The sequence below is a fragment of the Blastomyces dermatitidis genome, assembly GCF_000003525.1.
Source record: "Blastomyces dermatitidis ER-3 genomic scaffold supercont1.6, whole genome shotgun sequence".
In the NCBI taxonomy this organism is placed as follows: domain Eukaryota; kingdom Fungi; phylum Ascomycota; class Eurotiomycetes; order Onygenales; family Ajellomycetaceae; genus Blastomyces; species Blastomyces dermatitidis.
This window is the reverse complement of record NW_025544779.1, coordinates 754,170-774,548: the sequence shown is the minus strand read 5'-3', so window position 1 is coordinate 774,548 and position 20,379 is coordinate 754,170. Positions and strand designations below refer to the sequence as shown.

Below are 20,379 nucleotides of genomic sequence, written 5' to 3'. Positions count from 1 at the left end.
GATTATTCATGATTCAGATGACTGCTTCTGAGTGTCTGCAGTAGAGTTCACAGAGATGAGAGTATGCAAGTTTCTAGTTCTTTCAGTCATAACAGACAGTTACTGACTGACTGAGCTTGAAATGTAAGAATAAGTGCTTACAGGTGATTATTCAGATATTTGCAGCTTGACATAATATATACTGTTAACTACTAGAAGTATTCACAGTAGAAAGATAAAATATAGAGATCAAATGTATAATAGCATTCAAGCTGAGTTGTAAATAGTATTCGCGAACTCCAGTCTATATAGTTGTGTGTAGTCAAGGGCCGCTAGCCCTATTGATTACACAAGAGATAGAAATAGAGGTAAAGAATCCGCGAGAAGCGGGATTTCTTACAAATAGATGCTTTTCACTATCTTCTTATGAATTTTATTTAAAAGTTTCAATCTCACTTTTACTTCTGATACTGAGAGATACTCTGTTCTCTGTATCTATTCAACATTTTAACTGTCTATCTCTCTCTTTGAAATTTTATCTGTAATGTCACTGAGTAATAAAGAATTATATTTATAATAAGTATAGAAAGAAGATATCTTTAAGATTGTATTCTTTACATTGTTATATACAAATTCAGTAGTCAGAAGATGTTTAAGTCAATCATTCTAATAATATAAATAGAATACTTGAAAATACTGTTCTAGTGTCTGATTCTAACATTCAGTCTGATTATCTGTCTGCAGATAAAATACAGTACTGAGAAGATATCTTATTATAAGATAATAGTAAAAAGTCAATTAGCATTTACTGATGAAGAGAAATTCTCAATCTGTTATCAATGATTTCAGAGTACTGTGATTATAAATAATAATATTTAAAAATAGATCAGTTAATTCAGAGACTTTAATCTTTTTATAAGTAGAGATATATCTAGTCATCTTTATAAAGTAATTAATAATGATTAAAATTGAGTTATATTCTTTAACTCTTATTAACTTTAGTAGATTAACTATGAAATTCATTGATAGATTCTGTTATAAACTCTTTAAAATAGATAGTGATATTAACTTACTGTATTACTTATATCACAGAATCTTTATTCTTTAACAGATATTATAAGTCTTAATATACTCTTTAATATCTGTTCAGAGCTTGTCTTAAATATATTTATATTTTAGAAGCATCTCAGTCTTCTCTAATCTGAAGTGCTCTGTATAAGAATTATTATAATGAATTCTTAATAACTTCTAATACACTGCTCTGCTATAAGAGATAAAGACTGAATTATTTAGTAGTAGAAGTTTACATTCTTCTAGTTATCAGTGACCTGATTTCTTAGCAGTACTATCTCACTCAGAGTCTATCTCTTTTAAGTTTAAACTGAATTCTTTCTTCTTTAACTTCTGAATTTAAGCTGTAGTAGAGATATCTCTCTTCTATAACTTATTAATAAATTTCAAAAGTAGTCAGATTAAAAGATTGTAGATCATTTTATTCTTTATTAATTCAATAATTATAAGATATAATATGAGAAGCTTATAATCTTCAGTGTCAGTTCTCTGCAGAGACTCAGGTTTTCTTTCATCTTCTATACTAAGTTATACAGCTGTCTTATCAGCACTGTTTTTAAGCTTCAGAGAATCTTAACTCTCTACAGTCAGCTTCTTCTACAGTAATGACAGAGATTCTTTTATAGAATTCTTCTTTATATTAATAATATTATAATCAGACTGTTTAAATAGTGTATTAATAGAGTTAAGTTAATCTGAACAGTATTAAATATAGAAATCATACTTTAAAAGCAGCTCTGCTCATCTGACTTGATATTTTATCAAGCTCTTTATTATCAAGAAATAACACAGATTTGTATAATTAGTGAGAACTTATACTGAGTACTTACTATTCTGAAGATAATGTTATCAGATCTTAAAGAATTTAATAATTATTAATATCTTCTAATCATGAATATTATATCTTCTCTGTATAAGAAATAACTTCTTGAAGAAGAAGATCACTGATCTTTATTCATAATATTTTATAGACTCTATAAAAAAGTCTTCTCTTACAGATAATTTATTATCTATATTCTCAGAAATAATTATTCTCTGATTCTTTCAATATTGAAAGATCTTTAGTATCAACTGTGAAAAGATTTCATAGATCTCATTCTCAGATATATCAGTCTCACACTGACTGAGTAAGTCAGAATTAAAGTGATTCAGTATTATAATATCTATAAAAGCTTATTTTAATTCTACAAATATCTGCACAGTGTTTTAAGTGAGAATAAACAGTTCTATTTTTCTATCTTTCACACTTCTCTTTAACAGATCTGTAAGAGAGACAGTAATTCATGAATATATATAGATAAATCATCTATAAAAATTCATAAATTCTAGAAATATCTGTATCTTATAGTATATTCACAGTGCTGATCAGTTCTTAATAACAGAGACTCAGCTTCTATTCATTGAAATATTATTCATCTTAATAATATAATCTAAGAAATCAATCTTCTGTATATAGAATGAGCATTTTTCAGTGTTTATATAGAGTTAATACTGTCTTAAGTAACTCAATACTTCTTAAATATGAATATCATATTCTTTCTCTGATTTTGAGAAGATTAGAATGTTATTCAGATATACTATATAGAAGATATTAATAAGACTCTGTAGTGTTTTATTTATATAGATCTGAAAGATAACTGAAGTATTATAAAGATTAAAAAATAAAATAAGATATTCAAAATTACTGTACTTAATATAAAAAGCTGTTTTTCAAATATTATCTTTATTAACTCTGATTCTATAATAGATATTCTATATATTAATCTTTGAGAATATCTTTACTTTAGATAATTAATTAATCATCTTATCAATTAATAGTAATAAATAGTGATTCTTAACTATTATCTTATTAAGATCTCTGTAGTCTATATATAGATATAGTCTATTATTCTTCTTAAATATAAAGAGTATAGATATCTCTGCTGAACTCTTTAATAAGTATATTCAGTTCTTTAATTATACTTCTTTAAAATATTTACATAGAATATTTAATTTCTTTACAGATAAGTTATAAAGAGATCTGTATAGTACTATTATATTATTTTTAAAATAAATCTTATATTATATCTTGATATCAGAAAACTTCACTATTTCTCTTTCTGAAAAGATATTCTTATAATCTGTAAAGAGATATTATATATATCTGTCTTTAATAACAGATACTACTGCTAATCTTATAGTGAGAGTGATAACTTTTTTATCTATTCTCAAGTCTCAGTTATCTACTATATAGTATATTAACTTTATCTTCTTCTCAAGATTCTTCTGATGAAACTTTTCAGATTTCTCTATTACTATCTCTTTATTAGTGAGACAGTACTATTATATCTGAGTGACTTAGTTAATAAGAGAATTGTTTTCTCTTAACTATTGTAATGTGACGGAACCGAAGCAGTGACTAGTCAGCAGTATCATGTAGAAATAGTTATTTAAGAAGCTGTATAAGTAAGCTTGTCTATCTTACTTAAATAGTGAGCTCATAGACTACAGAGTTATTGTAAGAATATTACAGATGTAATACTTAGTATACTAAGAAGATTGTATAAGACATGCAGTAACTCTTGTATATATTTCAGTAGAAGAAAAATAAATTACTGACTTCTTTAATGAGAAGCTAGTATCTAGCTATTCTATATAGATAATGAGTGAATACTCTTCTTTTATTTCATAAGTAAGAATAGCTGAAGTGATATCTCAGTGATATCTTATTATTAAGAAAGAGTAATCTGCTAATCTTATATAGAAGCAGAGTTCTTCTATTTATTAATTAGATCTTTCTATAATATATCTGAATAATGTTATAGAGTGATTAAAAACTAGTTCAGATAAGATGAAATTATTCATATAAAAGTAATAAGCTGTGTAGAACTATAACAGAATCTTGATACAGTTGAAAGTGTAATAATACTCTTCTCTTTAAGAGTATAGTCTTTATACTCTCAAGATTACTGAATTAGAAATTATCTTTATTATATAACAATGATTATTAATCAATTAACAGTGTATATACTGTATATAATATAAAGAAATAGATGAGTTTTTCTGCTGACTATATAGATCTTTCTTTATTCATCTTCATTCAAATTAAATATATTATAAGTGAGTTTCTTATATATCAATTTAAAATAAGAAAAATGTAGTTAATAAGTAACTTACAGATCTCTCATTATATTTTATTCTATATATAAAATTCTCTATAAAAGTGATGTATTTTAGAGACAAAGCTAATAGTAGTGATAGAATTTTTTAAAAAGATTCTTCTCTCTCTGTGAAACATTTTTCTTTTCTTCTCTTCTAATTGTAATAGTGAGTGTATAAGAGTATTATTCTTGAAGAATAATAAAGAACTTATTCTAATATTTTCTAGTGAATAAATGTCTTTATAATGCAGCTGCGGCCTTCATGACTGTTAAGAAAGTCAGATTGAAGGTGAAGATGACAGTGTTAATGAGCTGCAGAAGCACTGCTTTTATTATCATATTTTCTTCTTCTTCTACATCTCTTACAGCTGTGATGATAGTAACTGTATCTTGTAGTGAGATGTCATCTCTTCTATCAGCTGATTTATCTGTGTTCAGTCTATTCTCTGCTCTTCTTATCATCATTGTGATACTGTCTCTCTTCTCAATCAACACAGTGATGTATGACTCTGTGTAATCATTTGAAGAGAACTTTAGAGAGAGCTTGATTTCAGAGACAGCAGCTCTGAGAAGCTCAATCTGTAGTTTCTCTTCTATGACACACTCAAGCTCTGCTCAGAATACTGCTGAGTTGAGTCTGCAGAGTTCTGCAGTTTCTTTATCTTCTTCTCATAAGAAGGCTCTGATATAACTTCTGACTGATACTGTTATCTGTCTACACTGCACTAAGCAGCTAAAGAAGAGAGAGATTTTATACATTTACTTCTTCTCTTACTTCTGTTATTTCTATTATATCTGTAACAACAACTTCTATCTCTCTGTAAGTATTATCTACTCTATAAGAAGATATCATATCAGCTCTAACAAGAAGCTCAGATGCTTAAGTAGTACAGAGTGAGAGTCTCAGAGCTTTAAGTATTAATAGATTTTATTAAGACTGAGAAGATCTCTCTTACTTATCTGTAAAAGAAGATAAAAGTATGAATTTCTGAGATGAAAAAATATCTCAGAATAACTGATCTTAAGAAGAGATCAGCTGATATTACTATTAAAAGTATTACAGAGATTAATCACTGATAAAAGAGAATCTCACTTTAATTAAAATAGATAACTGAGATACTTTATAAATTAATAAGTTAATACTTTAAGTATCTCTTATACTCTTCTATAGTATGCTTCTCTATAATGCTGCAGTGCTAACTTCTCAGTAGATAAAGATATCAATACTGAAGACTTCAACAGTGAAGAATAAGTTTGATAAGAATATAATTATTAATAAGTAGACTCTGAAATTCTTTCTTTTTACTTTTTCAGCAGGCTGCAGTCTCATTAGAATAGTAGTAATCTATGAGTTGATAATATTAATCTTTTTTATTAATTTCAAATATCTGTTTCTTTTCTTATTAACTGCTTCAGGAATTTTACACTTGTATAGTCTCATTAAACTTCTAAAAAACCTCTTTGAGAGAAAATAGAAGAAGAGTGCTATAGAGCTTATAAAACATTAGCTTATCACTGTAAGATTATCTCTAAAAACTCTTTAAGAAAAAATAAGAAGTCTTAAACAGTATTTCTTATTTAATATCTCTGATATATAACAGAGCAGTCTTTACTAGCTGTCTCATAGCTTACAATCTCTTTCTCAGCATTTTTTAAATACTTAAGTAATTTTCATGAATTCTCTGATAGTGAATAATCTTCTCATTTCATAAGATATTGAAGTTTACTATAATATATTCACTTATTCAATATTTTCTTCATAAGATATTTAATATTACTCTCAATCTTAATATTATCTGACTGAGACAGCTTCACTCTGAGATATTACTTATAGAGCTTCAAATAGAAAATCTAAAAAATAGAATAAATTAATTTCAATTCTGTAAGTAATTTCAACTTATATATCTACTTACTTATCACTCTTATTACTAAGAAAGATTCTAGTCACTACTCACTGAGCTTCTTACACAGTTTTATTATCTTAATATTCTTTACTGAAAGTAGTATTTAATTCTCTATCAAGAACTTTATTGAAAGATGTTTTCAATTATAGTATTTTATCTATCACTTCTGAGCATAGTAGATGCTTTTCACTATCTTCTTATAAATTTTATTCAAAAGTTTCAATCTCACTTTTACTTCTAATACTGAGAAATACTCTGTTCTCTGTATCTATCTAATATTCTGACTGTCTATCTCTCTCTTTGAAATATCATTCATGATATCACTGAGTAATGAAGAATTATATTTATAATAAGTATAGAAAGAAGATATCTTTAAAATTACATTCTTTATATTATTATATATAAATTTAGTAGTTAGAAGATATTTAAGTTAATCATTCTAATAATATAAACAGAATACTTAAAGATACTGTTCTAGTATCTGATTCTGATATTCAGTCTGATTATCTATCTGTAGATAAAATATAATACTGAGAAGATATCTTATTATAAGATAATAGTAAAAAGCTGATCAGTATTTACTGATAAAGAGAAATTTTCAATCTGTTATCAATAATTTCAGAGCACTGTGATTATAAATGATAATATCTAAAAATAGATCAGTTAATTCAGAGACTTTAATCTTTTTATAAGTAGAGATATATCTAGTCATCTTTATAAAGTAGTTAATAATAATTAAAATTGAGTTATATTCTTTAACTCTTATCAACTTTAGCAGATTAATTATAAAATTCATCAATAAATTCTATCATAGATCTTTTAAAATAGATAGTGATATTAACTTACTGTATTACTTATACTGCAGAATCTTTATTCTTTGATAGATATTATAAGTCTTAATATACTCTTTAATATCTACTCAGAGCTTGTCTTAAATATATTTATATTTTAGAAGCTTCTTAGTCTTCTCTAATTCAAAGTATCTTATATGAGAATTATTATAATGAATTCTTAATAACTTCTGACATATCACTCTGCTATAAGAAATGAAGACTGAATTATTTAGTAGTAGAAGTTCATATTCTTCTAGTTATTAATGACTTAATTTCTTAGTGACACTGTCTCACTCAGAGTCTGCTTCTTTTAAGTTCAAATCAGATTCTTTCTTCTTTAATTTCTGAATTTAAGCTGCAGTAGAGACATCTCTCTTCTGTAATTTATCAATGAATTTTAAAAGTAGTCAGATTAAAAGATTGTAGACTGTTTCATTCTTTATTAATTTAATGATTATAAGATATGATATGAGAAGCTTATAATCTTCAGTGTCAGTTCTCTACAGAGATCTGAGTTTTCTTTTATCTTTTATACTAAGTTACACAGCTGTCTTTTCAGTGCTGTTTCTGAGCTTCAGAGAATCTTAACTCTCTACAGTCAGCTTCTTCTGTAGTGATGACAGAGATTCTTTTATAGAATTCTTCTTTATATTAATAATATTATAATCAGACTGTTAAGACAGTGTGTCAGTGAGATTAAGTTAATCTGAACAGTATTAAATATAGAAATTATACTCTGAAAGCAGCTTCACTTATCTGACTTAACATTCTATCAAGCTCTTTATTATCAAGAAGTAATACAGATTTGTATAATTAGTGAGAACTTATACTGAGTACTTACTATTCTGAAGATAATATTATCAAATTTTAAAGAATTTGATAATTATTAATATCTTCTAATTATAAGTATTATATCTTCTCTATGTAAGTAATAACTTCTTGAAGAAGAAGATCACTGATCTTCATTCATAGTATCTTATAGACTCTGTGAAAAAGTCTTCTCTCACAGATAATTTATTATTTATTTTTTTAAAAGTGATTATTCTCTGATTCTTTTAATATTGAAAGATCTTCAGTGTTAACTCTGAAAAGATTTCATAGACTTCATTTCTGAATACATCAGTCTCACACTGACTGAGTAAGTCAGAGTTAAAGTGATTCAGTATTATAATATCTATAAAAGCTTGTTTCAATTCTGCAAATGCCTGTATAATGTCTTGAGTGAGAGTAAATAGTCTTATTTTTCTGTCTTTTATACTTCTCTTTAACAGATCTGTAAGAGAAACAGTAATCTGTGAATACATATAAATGAATCATCTGTAAAAATTCATAAATTCTAGAAATATCTGCATCTTATAATACATTTACAGTGCTGACTGATTCTTAATAATAAAGACTCAGCTTCTGTTTATTGAAATACTTTTTATTTTAATAATATAATCTAAGAAATCAATCTTCTGTATGTAGAATAAGCATTTTTCAGTATTTATATAGAGTTAATACTATCTCAAGTGACTTAATACTTTTTAAACATGAGTATCATGTTCTTTCTCTGATTTCAAGAAGATTAGAATATTATTCAGATATACTATGTAGAAGATATTAATAAGATTTCACAGTGTCTTATTTATATAGATCTGAAAGATGACTGAAGTGTTATAAAGATTAAAAGATAAAACCAGATATTCAAAATTACTGTACTTGATATGAAAAGTTATTTTTTAAATATTATCTTCATTAACTCTGATTCTATGATAGACATTCTATATATCAATCTTTGAGAATATCTTTACTTCAGATAATCAATTGATTATCTTATTAATTAATAGTAATGAATAGTAATTCTTAATTATTATCTTATTAAGATCTCTGTAGTCTATACATAGATATAGTCTATTATTCTTCTTGAGTACAAAGAGTATAGATGTTTCTGTCAGACTCTTTGATAAATATATTCAGTTCTTTAATTACACTTCTTTAAGATACTTGTATAGAACATTCAATTTCTTTATAGATAAGTTATAAAGAGATCTGTATAGCACTATTACACTGTCTTTAAGATAAATCTTATATTATATTTTAATATCAGAAAACTTCACTACTTCTCTTTCTAAAAAGATATTCTTAAAATCTGTAAAAAGATGTTGTATATATCTGTCTTTAATAATGAATACTGCTGCTAATCTTGCAGTGAGAATGATGACTTCTTCATCTATCTTCAAGTCTCAATTATCTGCTATATAGTATATCAACTCAATCTTCTTCTTAAGATTCTTTTAATGAAACTCTTCAGATTTCTCTATTACTGTCTCTTTATTAGTGAGACAGTACTGTCATATCTGAGTGACTCAGTCAATGAGAGAATTGTTTTCTCTTAACTATGAAAGATCTAGAATAATATTCTTATCTATAATATTAACTGTATGAAGAAGCAGACTACTCTTCTTAAAGATTTCTTCTAAGTCTGTGATCACACACTTTACTTGAATTATACTAAAATAGTGATATTTTATTTTATCAGTAAATTTTATATAATCTGACAGATCTATCTTCTTTCAATTCTTTATTAAAGAAAAGAAATAGAATATGAAGTTAATATTTACTCTGAAGTTAAGTAGATATCTCACTAATATCTTCTCATTCAGAGTATATATTGTGATTATAACATGAACTTAGAGATATAAGAATTATTAATTCTTCATTTCTTTCTCTTCTTTATCTTTCATAGATACATTTGTCAGAAGAGAAGTTAATTTTAAGAAGATATCTTCTCAGTTTCTTTTCTTCTTTCACTTCTTATAATCACTGATATAGTAATTATCAGCTTCACAGTTAAAATAGAGATCTTTATCAAATCTTTTTTAGTATTTCTTCACAGTAAGTGAAGAATTAGAATACTTAGAATTCTTCTTTACTTTTTTCACACTGAAGCTATCACAGCACTGTTTAAATCTTATCATTAATTACTTAGAAGAGATCTTATTAATCTATTTCTCAGAGAATTAATTATTTAAATAGATTCAGAAAGTCAGATTGATAAGCTCAGTATAATTAATTAATAAACTCTGATATTATAATATTATTATTTATATCTTATAAGTCAGCTTTATAAGATAAAGCTGTGTTTTTAATTGATTCAAATTATCAGTTAATTTCTCTCAATATTCTTCAAATCTTATATTAAAATCAGAAGAATTCTCATTATTTTATTAATATAATAAGTTGAACTGCTGTGCTACTATGAAGCTGTAATTATAATAATCTTTGATTTAATTTAGTAGAAAGTTCTTGAATTCTTCTTAAGTTATAATAGTATTAATACACTTAAGCTCTCTCTTCTTAATAACTTAAATAGTTGCAGAGATGTCTTTAAGAAGATTGACAGTGTATATTACTTATATCTTATAAGTATTATACTAACTCAGATTAAGATGAAATTTTCATTCAAGAATATAGATAAAGCTGTGAAATTCAGATAAGATATTTCTCTTATATCTTAGAGAATCTCTGATCTTAATCTCTCTATCTTTATAATAGATGTAGATGTGTAGAGATTACAGTGATGACAGAGTAATTAAAGAGCTTATACTAAAATATACAGTGAGTTCAGAAATCTCAGATTTCTGCTGAGATAAAGATATACATACTCTAGAAAATGATGTAGTGTTTCTCTCAGAGAGTGAGATCAGATTGATCTCAGTGTAAGTATATAAGATTATATCAGTCTGTTAGAGCTTGACTGATTTAAAAATATAATCAGATTAAGTGATTTGAATTGTAATATAATGAAACTGAAGTGATGACTAGTTAGCAGTATTATATAGAGATAGTTATTTAAGAAGCTGTATAAGTGAGCTTGACTATCTTGCTTAAATAGTGAGCTTGTAGACTACAGAGTTATTGTGAGAATATTATAGATATGATACTTAGTATACTAAGAAGATTATATAAGATATACAGTAACTCTTGTATATATTTCAGTAGAAGAAAAATAAATCACTGACTTCTTTAATAAGAAATCAGCATCTAGCTATTCTATATAGATAATGAGTAAATACTCTTCTCTTATTTCATGAGTGAGAATAGCTGAAGTGATATCTCAGCAGCATCTTATTATTAAGAAAGAGTAATCTACTGACCTTGTATAGAAGTAAGATTTTTATATCTATTAATTGAATCTTTCTATGATATATCTGAATAATATCATAGAGTGATTGAAAACCGGTTCAAATGAGATGAAATCATCCGAATGAAAGTGATGAGCTGTGTGAAATCACAACAGAGCCCTGACGCGGCTGAGAGTATGACAACTATAGAAGATCTAGAATAATGTTCTTATCTATAATATTAACTGTATAAAGAAGCAGACTGCTTTTCTTAAAGATTTCTTCTAAGTTTATAATTATATACTTTACTTAAATTATGTTAAAACAGTGATATTTTATTTTATTAGTAAATTTTATATAATCTGATAGATTTATCTTCTTTCAATTCTTTATTAAAAAAAAGAAATAGAATATGAAGTTAGTATTTACTCTAAAGTCAAGTAAATATCTCACTGATATCTTCTTATTCAGAGTATATATTATAATTATAATATAAACTTAAAGATATAAGAATTATTAATTTTTCATTTCTTTATCTTCTTTATCTTTCACAGATATATTTATTAGAAGAGAAGTTAACTTTAAAAAGATATCTTCTCAGTTTCTTCTCTTCTTTAACTTTTTATAATTACTGATATAGTAATTATCAGCTTCATAGTTAAAATAGAGATCTTTATTAAATTTTTTTTAATATTTCTTTGTAGTGAGTAAAGAATTAAAATACTTGAAATTTTTCTTTACTTTCTCTACACTAAAGCTGTTATAACACTGTTTAGATTCTATTATTAATTATTTAAAAGAGATTTTATTAGTCTTTTTCTCAGAGAATTAATTATTTAAATAGATCTGAGAAGTCAGATTGATAAGCTCAGTGTAATTAATTAATAAACTCTGATATTATAATATTATTATTTATATCTTATAAGTCAGTTTTATAAGATAAAGCTGTATTTTTAATTAATTTAAATTATTAGTTAATTTCTCTTAATATTCTTTAAATCTTATATTAAAATCAGAAGAATTCTTATTATCTTATTAATATAATAAGTTAAACTGCTATACTACTATAAAGCTGTAATTATAATAATTTTTAATTTAATTTAGTAGAAAGTTCTTGAATTCTTTTTAAATTATTATAGTATCAGTATACTTAAGCTCTCTCTTCTTAATAGTTTAAGTAGTTACAGAGATATCTTTAAGAAGATTAACAGTGTATATTACTTATATTTTATAAATATTATACTAACTCAGATTAAGATGAAATTTCTGTTTAAGAGTATAAGTAAAGCTGTGAAATTCAGATAATATATTTCTTTTATATCTCAGAGAATCTCTGACTTTAATCTCTCTATCTTTATAATAAATATAGATGTGTAGAGACTGCAGCAGTAATAAAGTAATTAAAGAGCTTATATTAAAATATACAGTAGCTTCAGAAATCTCAGATTTCTATTAGAGTAAAAATGTATATATTTTAAAGAATAATATAGTATTTCTCTCAGAGAATGAGATCAGATCAGTCTCAGTATAAGTATATAAAATTATATCAGTCTGTTAAAGCTTGACTGATTTAAACTTATAATTAGATTAAGTAATTCAAATTATAATATAATAGAACTGAAGTGATAACTAGTTAGTAATATTATATAGAGATAGTTATTTAAGAAGCTATATAAATAAACTTAACTATCTTACTTAAATAGTAAGCTTATAGACTACAGAGTTATTATAAGAATATTACAGATATAATACTTAATATACTAAGAAGATTATATAAGATATATAGTAACTCTTATATATATTTCAGTAGAAGAAAAACAAATTACTGACTTTTTTAATAAGAAGTCAGTATCTAGCTATTCTATATAGATAATAAGTAGATACTCTTCTCTCATTTCATAAGTAAGAATAGCTGAAGTGATATCTTAGTAGTATCTCACTATTAAGAAAGAGTAATCTCCTGATCTTGTATAGAAGCAGAGTTCTCATATTTATCAATCAGATCTTTCTATGATATATCTGAATGATGTCATAGAGTGGTTGGAAACCGGTTCGAATGGGATGAAATCATCCGCATGGAAGCGATGGGCCGTGTGAAACCGCAGCAGGGCCTTGACGCGGCCGGGGGCGTGACAGTCAGAATGACTGGTAAGTAAGCTTCTATTTAGAGACTCAGTGTTTACTTAACTAATTATTGATATCTCTATTTTTTACATGTTATTACACATTCAGATATCTTTTCAATAAATAATCATTTCTAATGAGAAGATAATGAATGTTTTTCAATTGTAGAGAGCCTACTGTGGCGGGCTGCGCCTGATCAATCATATAGACTATTTGTCGCCGATCCTCGGCCGAAGAACCCACGTACGCGTATAAATATTCACTCCGATCACTGATTCCCGCACTTTCTCTTTTTTTCCTTCTCTTAACATTTTCCACTTTTGTTATATAAGACCTATATATTATACCGATCTATTCGGCGTAGGCCTCTTACACCTACACTGAATAGATTAATATTAATATATAGGTCTTATATAACAAAAGTGGAAAACATTAGAGAAGAAAAACAAAAGAGAAAGTGCAAGAATCAGTGATCAAAGTGGATATTTATACATGTACAAGGTGGAGCCTTAGGGTGGAAGAATAGAAGCTTTTGAGATGAAAGAATAAGAACTCTGTGAGTTCTTCGGCTGAGGATCGGCGACTGAGAATCGGGGCTTTCGGCAGGAATCTATGAAGTGTAATGAAATAGTCTTATGATCGGGCGCAGCCCGCCACACTTAGTCTGAGTATTCTGTGAAGCTTTTCTGTTTTCTCTAATATTTCTGTATTCATTGCTCTTATTTTCTTGACATAGTCAGATCTGTGAGAGAGTTCATTCACCAGATTTCTGATTTTCTTGATATACTCTATCTTGAATCAGAACTTATATCACTGAATGAGATCTGCAAGATTGTGTCTTCTATTCTAATCAGGTTTTGAAAGCACTTAACATATTGCTTCGCTTCGCTCCGCAAATTAGAAAATAAAAATTCATATTGAGAAGATTGACAACTTGATAATAATAATGACAATGATAATGATAATTGTGAATGTAAATCAGAAAAGATAATATGAATAGAGAAAGATTTAGATGAAGTTGACAGTCAATCTGTCTCACTACTGACTTTTATTCATGATTTCAGTATCTTTCATTCTCACAACAATAATATGAGATATAATAAAAAAATGTTGACATTGATTATTAGGTTGATGAGATTAATGAGATTGATTATATCTATTCTACAGCAGATGATGAAGTGTCAATCATTATAACTGCATGTCAATTCTGTGTATGAATTCATGTGGAAACATCGCATGTACAGATCCACCTGTGTGATAGTGATGTTAATTAAAAACACCACTGAATGTTAATTTACATGATGTTAAACCATATAAGGAAGGGAATTACTGCGAAAGGTGCTTGCAGGATCCCTCTAATACTGCAGAGGTCGTATGCAGCTAGTTGTTTATGACCCGCGAAAGAGTGCATGGCCGGCGAATGAATATTTAATATATCTACGTAGTAAGGAAACCGAAGATTAAAGAAGAATGATGATATTTCTGGTTTTACTTCAACTAATCGAACAATCTGAGAATATAGAAAGAATAGCGTGCGTGTTCGGATCGTAAATCCCCGCTCAGACAATCGCAGCTCAAGCAGCACAGGAAACTGGCGACATCGCAGATCACAACGATTAGTTATTCCGTCCAGGACCGCGGTCGACCATTCAGCATCGAATCAATACCCTCCGCGGAAAGCAAAGTTGATCACATTGTCACCCAGAATTTTCCCAAAAAACCCGGTAGACTCCCTCTGTCCCGGAAATGCCCACTAAGATATTATCCAACAGCTGCATCGGCAATGCAGTTGAGGATGCGTGCGCCGTGATCCGATGCGAGTAGCCGATTGAACGAGGCTGAGCCATGTAATAAGTCTTTCCGGCGTTCTTTAAGTGTGATTTTTTATTCATTAAACTTCATCTCCTGGCTCTACTCTTTTGAGACTGAAAGGGATATTTTCCTGCTTTATTCTTCCGTTATACACCATTGACAGATAACCGTCGCAGGCGAGAAAAACTGCCTGGATGAAGACCATACATAAATCAAGTCACTGAATACCCACGAGCCACAAGGTCCTAAACTATCCTTCGCTTACACCATCCAAACAGTTTCCAATACCTCTTTTTATTTATTTATTTATATTTATTTATTTTCTATTTTGTGCGGCCGAGATTCTAGCAATACGCCAATACGTAGGTTGAAACTTGTCTGCGAGGTTGCTGCAGCTTCTTCATACAATCATAACGGCATCATTCAACTGGCAAGCCATTCTGAGCGGTGCAGCCAGGATGGATCTGCCTATTGTGTGCGATGTAGGATCAGCCTGCTCCTTCTGACTTCTGTCCCCAACCGGCGAGAACTGCCCATTGTGATACTACCGCACTCGGAATAAAATAACAAGCAGCTGCTGATTAAAAGGATTGGAATGGCAGGATGAAATCCAGGAATCTGACCTCCAGCCACGACGTGGAAGCCCGTGAGTCCCTCCTCCAACCCCTAAAAGAAAGTCTGCAGACTTACGTGGGTGGGATAGTGTGTATATAAATGGTCGCAACTGCTAACCCTTTACCGTTAAGATGTAGTGATACTTCATCAATAGCTTCCACTGTATTTAACTACAGGTGAGGGGGAAATCTTTGCATCCGCATCCAGCATCGTCTAGTTTACCCTACCTACGATGGAGTGAAGTGATGCTAATGCCGTGTTCTATATTCATTTCAGGAACGAGGTAAGCTGGCAAATGTCCATCAACCATTGGAAAAGGACTACGATCATTTGGCATCATGATATTCACAATGCAATCTTGGCGGTGCTTTCAGAATGGCCGGCGATATCACAGATTGGAAGATGGAGCATACTTTTTGGTGCGCTATTTCATCCTCTATCCATTTACCATATATCCCTGTTGTCTGCGAATTAACATACCATACACATCAGCCAAACGACAAACGGGAGCAAGACCGTATGGACTTGGTATGTGCATGTTCCATTCTCTTTTTGAGGTGATAATCAAAATCACTAACCATGCTTGCAATATCTAGTTACACTTCATATACCGCCATGTATTAGATCGCCGTCTGTACTGCGCTCCGATAAAGCGAAACCCTGGACGAGTACTTGATTTAGGTACGGGAACAGGGAGTTGGGCAGTTGAATTTGCGGAGTGAGTTCCATGCCCTCCCGGACGTGCAATTGGTCAAATCTTGTGGTGGTTGAGTGAGGAGAAGGAGCGTGCGAGGACTGAAAATTCCAAGGAGCAAAAGGAAGACGGAAACATAGAAATTGCCTTGACCAAATGCACTATGAAGCTAACTCTGTTTATTAATATGCATGGCAGCCAGCACCAGAAGTCACAAGTTATCGGTGCGTGAAAAGAAATGTCAAAATGAAACAAGACCAAGAGATAGATGGGACGGACCGTAGGTGGACGAATCCATCAGACGCTAATAAATAATAGGGATGGACATAAGCCCAATCCAACGCATCCACATACCCCCAAACTGCACCTTTGAAATAGACGACTTCGAAGCCGAATGGCCATACACAGCTAGCGCGAAAGCCGACACACCTCCCCTTGAACAAACCGCCTCAGCCGACAGTCTCCAAAGCACCGGTTGCGCTAGCACCATTACCAATGACGTCTACAATAACGATGCCCCGTCTGCTCCCGTACCCACCCCAGATCCTGCCCACAGCCCCTTTGACTTCATCCACATGCGCGAAATCGCCGGCTCAGTCCACGACTACCCCAAACTCTTCGGACAGGCCTACCGCCACCTAGCCCCCGGCGGCTTCCTGGAGGTGCAAGGCATGGAAACGAAGTTCTTCTCAGACGACGGGACGCACGAGCGGGCCGTGACGGCTACGCAGTGGCAGCAGTTGCTAGAGGAGGCGAGTCGGCAGGTTGGGAAGGAGTTAGGTGTTGAGGGGAGTTGGAAGCAGTGGATGGAGCAAGCGGGGTTTGTTGACGTTGAGGAGGTGGTGTTTAAGGTATGTTGTAGGCTCCATTGAGAAACTCCGGGTTGATGAAATAGCCCTGGGTTATGGATAGTTGAGGAGGAGTGGACGCGGGAGGGGATACAAGACTTGGACTAACTGGCCAATAACAACGAACCAGGTCCCCCTCTCCCCCTGGCCCCAGGACCCACGCTTGAAAGAACTAGGTCGCTATCAGGCAACCCATGTCCAGGAGATGGTGCGGTCATATTCGCTTGCGCTCTTCACTCGAGTGTTGGGGTGGAGTAAAGACGAGCTTGATGTCCTGCTGTGGGCGGTGGGTAACGATTTGAGGAATAGGGGGACCCATCTTTATACGAAGCTGAGGGTCGTCTATGGACGGAAACGGGAGTGAATTTTATTTTATTTTTTATTTATTTATTTATTCATTTATTGGTTCGTGGTGCTTTATTTCGGGAATACTAGACGAGTCTCTTTTTCTCTTGCGCAGATTGCGTTTGTGGTAGGGGGTTCTTGATACCCTAGCAATAAGGGTGAGATTGGAATTTTCAAACAGATGAGTAAAGTTATCAAAACTAAGTAACTATGAATTTGTTTCTATTAATGTAAAAAGTTGCTCTCCAGCAAATGGATATATGGATGGCCAGCCCATCTCTCAGAATCGTCCCATTGGGAAAGTAAAAACGAAAAGGAAGGGGAAAAGGGCAGCATTAAAAATTAGTCCTCGCAAAATTTAATACATCGAAGGAGAGAAAAAGTTATTTCGTTGGGAACGATAACTTTTGAAAAGCCACACTGGCAGTTTCTTGTCTATGGGGTATCGTATCCTCGCGTGCACGGGCATACTAATGGTACGTATGTATCCATGTCGATTAAATTACGTACTGATTCTTTTGTCAGCTTATTTTGAGCAAAGCGGCTGGAAACAACAAGATAAAAAGAATACTTGTGCAACTTACGGGAATAAAGAGGTAAGGGACCTCCTTCTCATACTGGGTCCAGGCTTCTCCGTACTTCTGCCTGCAGCGTTGAATATCTCGAAGCGCACGATGGCTGATCATGGTAGCGAAGAAGACAGGGTAGAACCAGGGGAAAGGACTCTTAAATCCAGTCACCAAGCCCCAGCTCATAGCGAAAAAGAGATCGCAGGTGTAATGGATTTTCCGGGCATATCCATCTAGAAAAAAAAGGAAGAAAAGGTTAGCTGGAAGAAAAGTACAGTAACTGTGGGAATGAGATTTAACATACACCACCCATCGGCCAAAATCGTATGGCCATCCTTGGACGTGATAGTCCGAGGATTTTGGACAGTTTGCCAAGGTAGTTGTGGGAAAGTCTTCCTATAGGTAATACCGCCCTCCCGTTGCTGTCGGAAACGGTTCTTCTGGCTGTTGGTCGTGTCCCACACCCAGTAAACAAACAGATAGACAATTAATAAGGCGGCAAGCAAATATCTGTTCATTCGGTAGGTATCTGGGTGGTGATTCGCAAGATAGATGGTGCAGTGGCAGTAACTCAGAGGAACACCAGCAAGATTCCAGAAGATAAGCATAAATCCCCATTTTTCGTAGTACATATCCCTATAGGCGGTATGTTAGCGACTCCCACTTACGACTGCTTGCTCCCAAAGCATAATTGGTATCAGGAGCGGGGAGAGGAGTTACGAACCATGTGGATATGATACATTCTTCGCCCTTCGAGCATGCATTGGCGTACAAATAATGCGCCATCACTAAGAACGCAACCTCGCCAGAAACATAGCCATAGGTCTCCCACTGTCTAGCCGCAGCTCCCAAACTAATCAGAAATAGAATATACCAAGGAAGTCGGACCTCAAAAAACATTTTGAAATCCAAGATTCCAAATAATCTCGGGTTGAGCTCAGCACCCATGAAGAAGTCGTAAATGGGGTAGCCACTCATGCGATGCTCAGCACCACGAACTCGAGCGGAGATATAAGCGATGATGGAAACAATGAAACCGGTCAAGATGGCAACGCTCATCAAGGGGCCAAACTCATCAACAATTGTATATAGTTTGTACAATCCACTAACGTGCAGACCAACGGCAACAGCAATCGTAGTGTAGAAGGACGCATATGCAGAGCAATAATACGGCAATTGTTTTCCGCCCAAATGCTCCAATTTTCGGCCATTAACATAGATGCCGGGGAGAAACAAATAACACAGTCCCTCAAAGATAAAGAAGGTCCAGTATGTGATCCACGCTTTGGTGCTAGGGAACGCGCCCTCATACGCGAGGTTAACCAAATGAAGCCCAAACTCTTTCGCAGTCTGCCCTTCCTCAGGCAATGGCATGCGTCCACCATAATATGTCGCGCCAATCCACATATAGTACATCAGCAGCGGGAATCCAATCATCATAGATAAACAGCCTAGAGACCCGCCAAACTCGAAGTGGCCCGATTCATCGATTTTGTAGTTCTTCGGGGTGGTCCCGTTGGCATTAGCATCGTTGACATGTCCATTGGCGGGCTTCTTGTCATCGACGAGGTTATCCACGACATCACTGTTTTTTTCCTTATCGGCGGCACGCCTCCTTGCAGTTGAATTGGATGTCAGTGGATTCACGAGGATTAGGCTCGAAGATGCAGAGTTGGAGACTTCGGTGTCCGCACTCAGGTCGGGAGTCATGGACGCACGACTTCTGGTGACACGACGTGGTGTCTCTACGAAACCCTCACGCTGAATTTTCCTAGGTGCAATCAAAAGTTAGCGGTGGCAATAGGGTGAAGATCAACTCAGGAGATCCTGGTTTCAATTGAACAGCAAGACGTGCTGCGTTACGTGGAATGCGCCCGGGGCGTGCTTACTTGGGGGTTTTCCCCGTCTGTGAGCGAGTAACGGTCATAGTGACGCTAGTGGGAGATGGGCGTCCAGCGTCAGGAATAGGAGAAGATGGAGAGGACGGAGAGGAATAAGGGAAAAAGAAAAACAGCAACAGCAACCGCGACAGCAAAGTTGAAGGTGAAGTTGTCCTCAAACCCGAATGCGGCTAAAAGAGGAAATCGCGAAAAATCCGTGGTTCAATTTTAACTTTTGAAAAATAACGGAAAAGGATACCGCTAGTATGAGCTAATATGCGAAATTAGCGAGTTATAATCGCTTGCTATAAAACAGAGGGGTCTTAATTTGTATTACCCCTGTATTTGGTTTTTTCATGCATTTTGAGGGTCTTTCCCGCCTAGTCCCAAACCAGAAGTGTGTTTACATGAGGCTGCAGCATCTTCCAATCTATGCAATCTATAATGCTTTGGACGCTG

General features: G+C 32.2%; 2 protein-coding genes across 2 annotated transcripts; one reads left to right on the top strand and one right to left on the bottom strand.

The window, feature by feature from the left end:
- Positions 1–13,509: 13,509 nt before the first annotated feature.
- BDCG_05791 (TAM domain methyltransferase) lies at positions 13,510–17,888 on the top strand. Its single transcript, XM_045421487.1, has 11 exons — positions 13,510–14,601; positions 14,680–15,451; positions 15,572–15,615; positions 15,716–15,760; positions 15,861–15,867; positions 15,959–16,003; positions 16,077–16,112; positions 16,181–16,302; positions 16,477–16,502; positions 16,597–17,129; positions 17,257–17,888. Exons 2-11 carry the CDS (start codon positions 15,428–15,430, stop codon positions 17,488–17,490), a joined length of 1,116 nt encoding a protein of 371 aa, XP_045277361.1. The 5' UTR covers positions 13,510–14,601; positions 14,680–15,427; the 3' UTR covers positions 17,491–17,888.
- BDCG_05790 (Delta(24(24(1)))-sterol reductase) lies at positions 17,482–20,300 on the bottom strand. Its single transcript, XM_045421486.1, has 6 exons — positions 20,258–20,300; positions 19,930–20,191; positions 18,765–19,811; positions 18,345–18,676; positions 18,056–18,273; positions 17,482–17,980 (listed from the first exon to the last, which is right to left on the bottom strand). The coding sequence occupies exons 2-6, from the start codon at positions 19,965–19,967 to the stop codon at positions 17,969–17,971; spliced, it is 1,647 nt and encodes a 548-aa protein (XP_045277360.1). The 5' UTR covers positions 19,968–20,191; positions 20,258–20,300; the 3' UTR covers positions 17,482–17,968.
- Positions 20,301–20,379: the final 79 nt, after the last annotated feature.

Coding starts and splice junctions, on each gene's coding strand:
- BDCG_05791 (XM_045421487.1), top strand. CDS start 15,428: ATGGATCTGCCTATTGTGTGCGAT. Junction 15,616..15,715: donor CAGCCACGACGTGGAAGCCC/GTGAGTCCCTCC, acceptor TTTACCGTTAAG/ATGTAGTGATACTTCATCAA. Junction 17,130..17,256: donor TTGAGGAGGTGGTGTTTAAG/GTATGTTGTAGG, acceptor ACAACGAACCAG/GTCCCCCTCTCCCCCTGGCC.
- BDCG_05790 (XM_045421486.1), bottom strand. CDS start 19,967: ATGACCGTTACTCGCTCACAGACGGGGAAAACCCCCAA. Junction 18,677..18,764: donor GAATGTATCATATCCACATG/GTTCGTAACTCC, acceptor TACCGCCTATAG/GGATATGTACTACGAAAAAT. Junction 18,274..18,344: donor GATTTTGGCCGATGGGTGGT/GTATGTTAAATC, acceptor TTTTTTTTCTAG/ATGGATATGCCCGGAAAATC.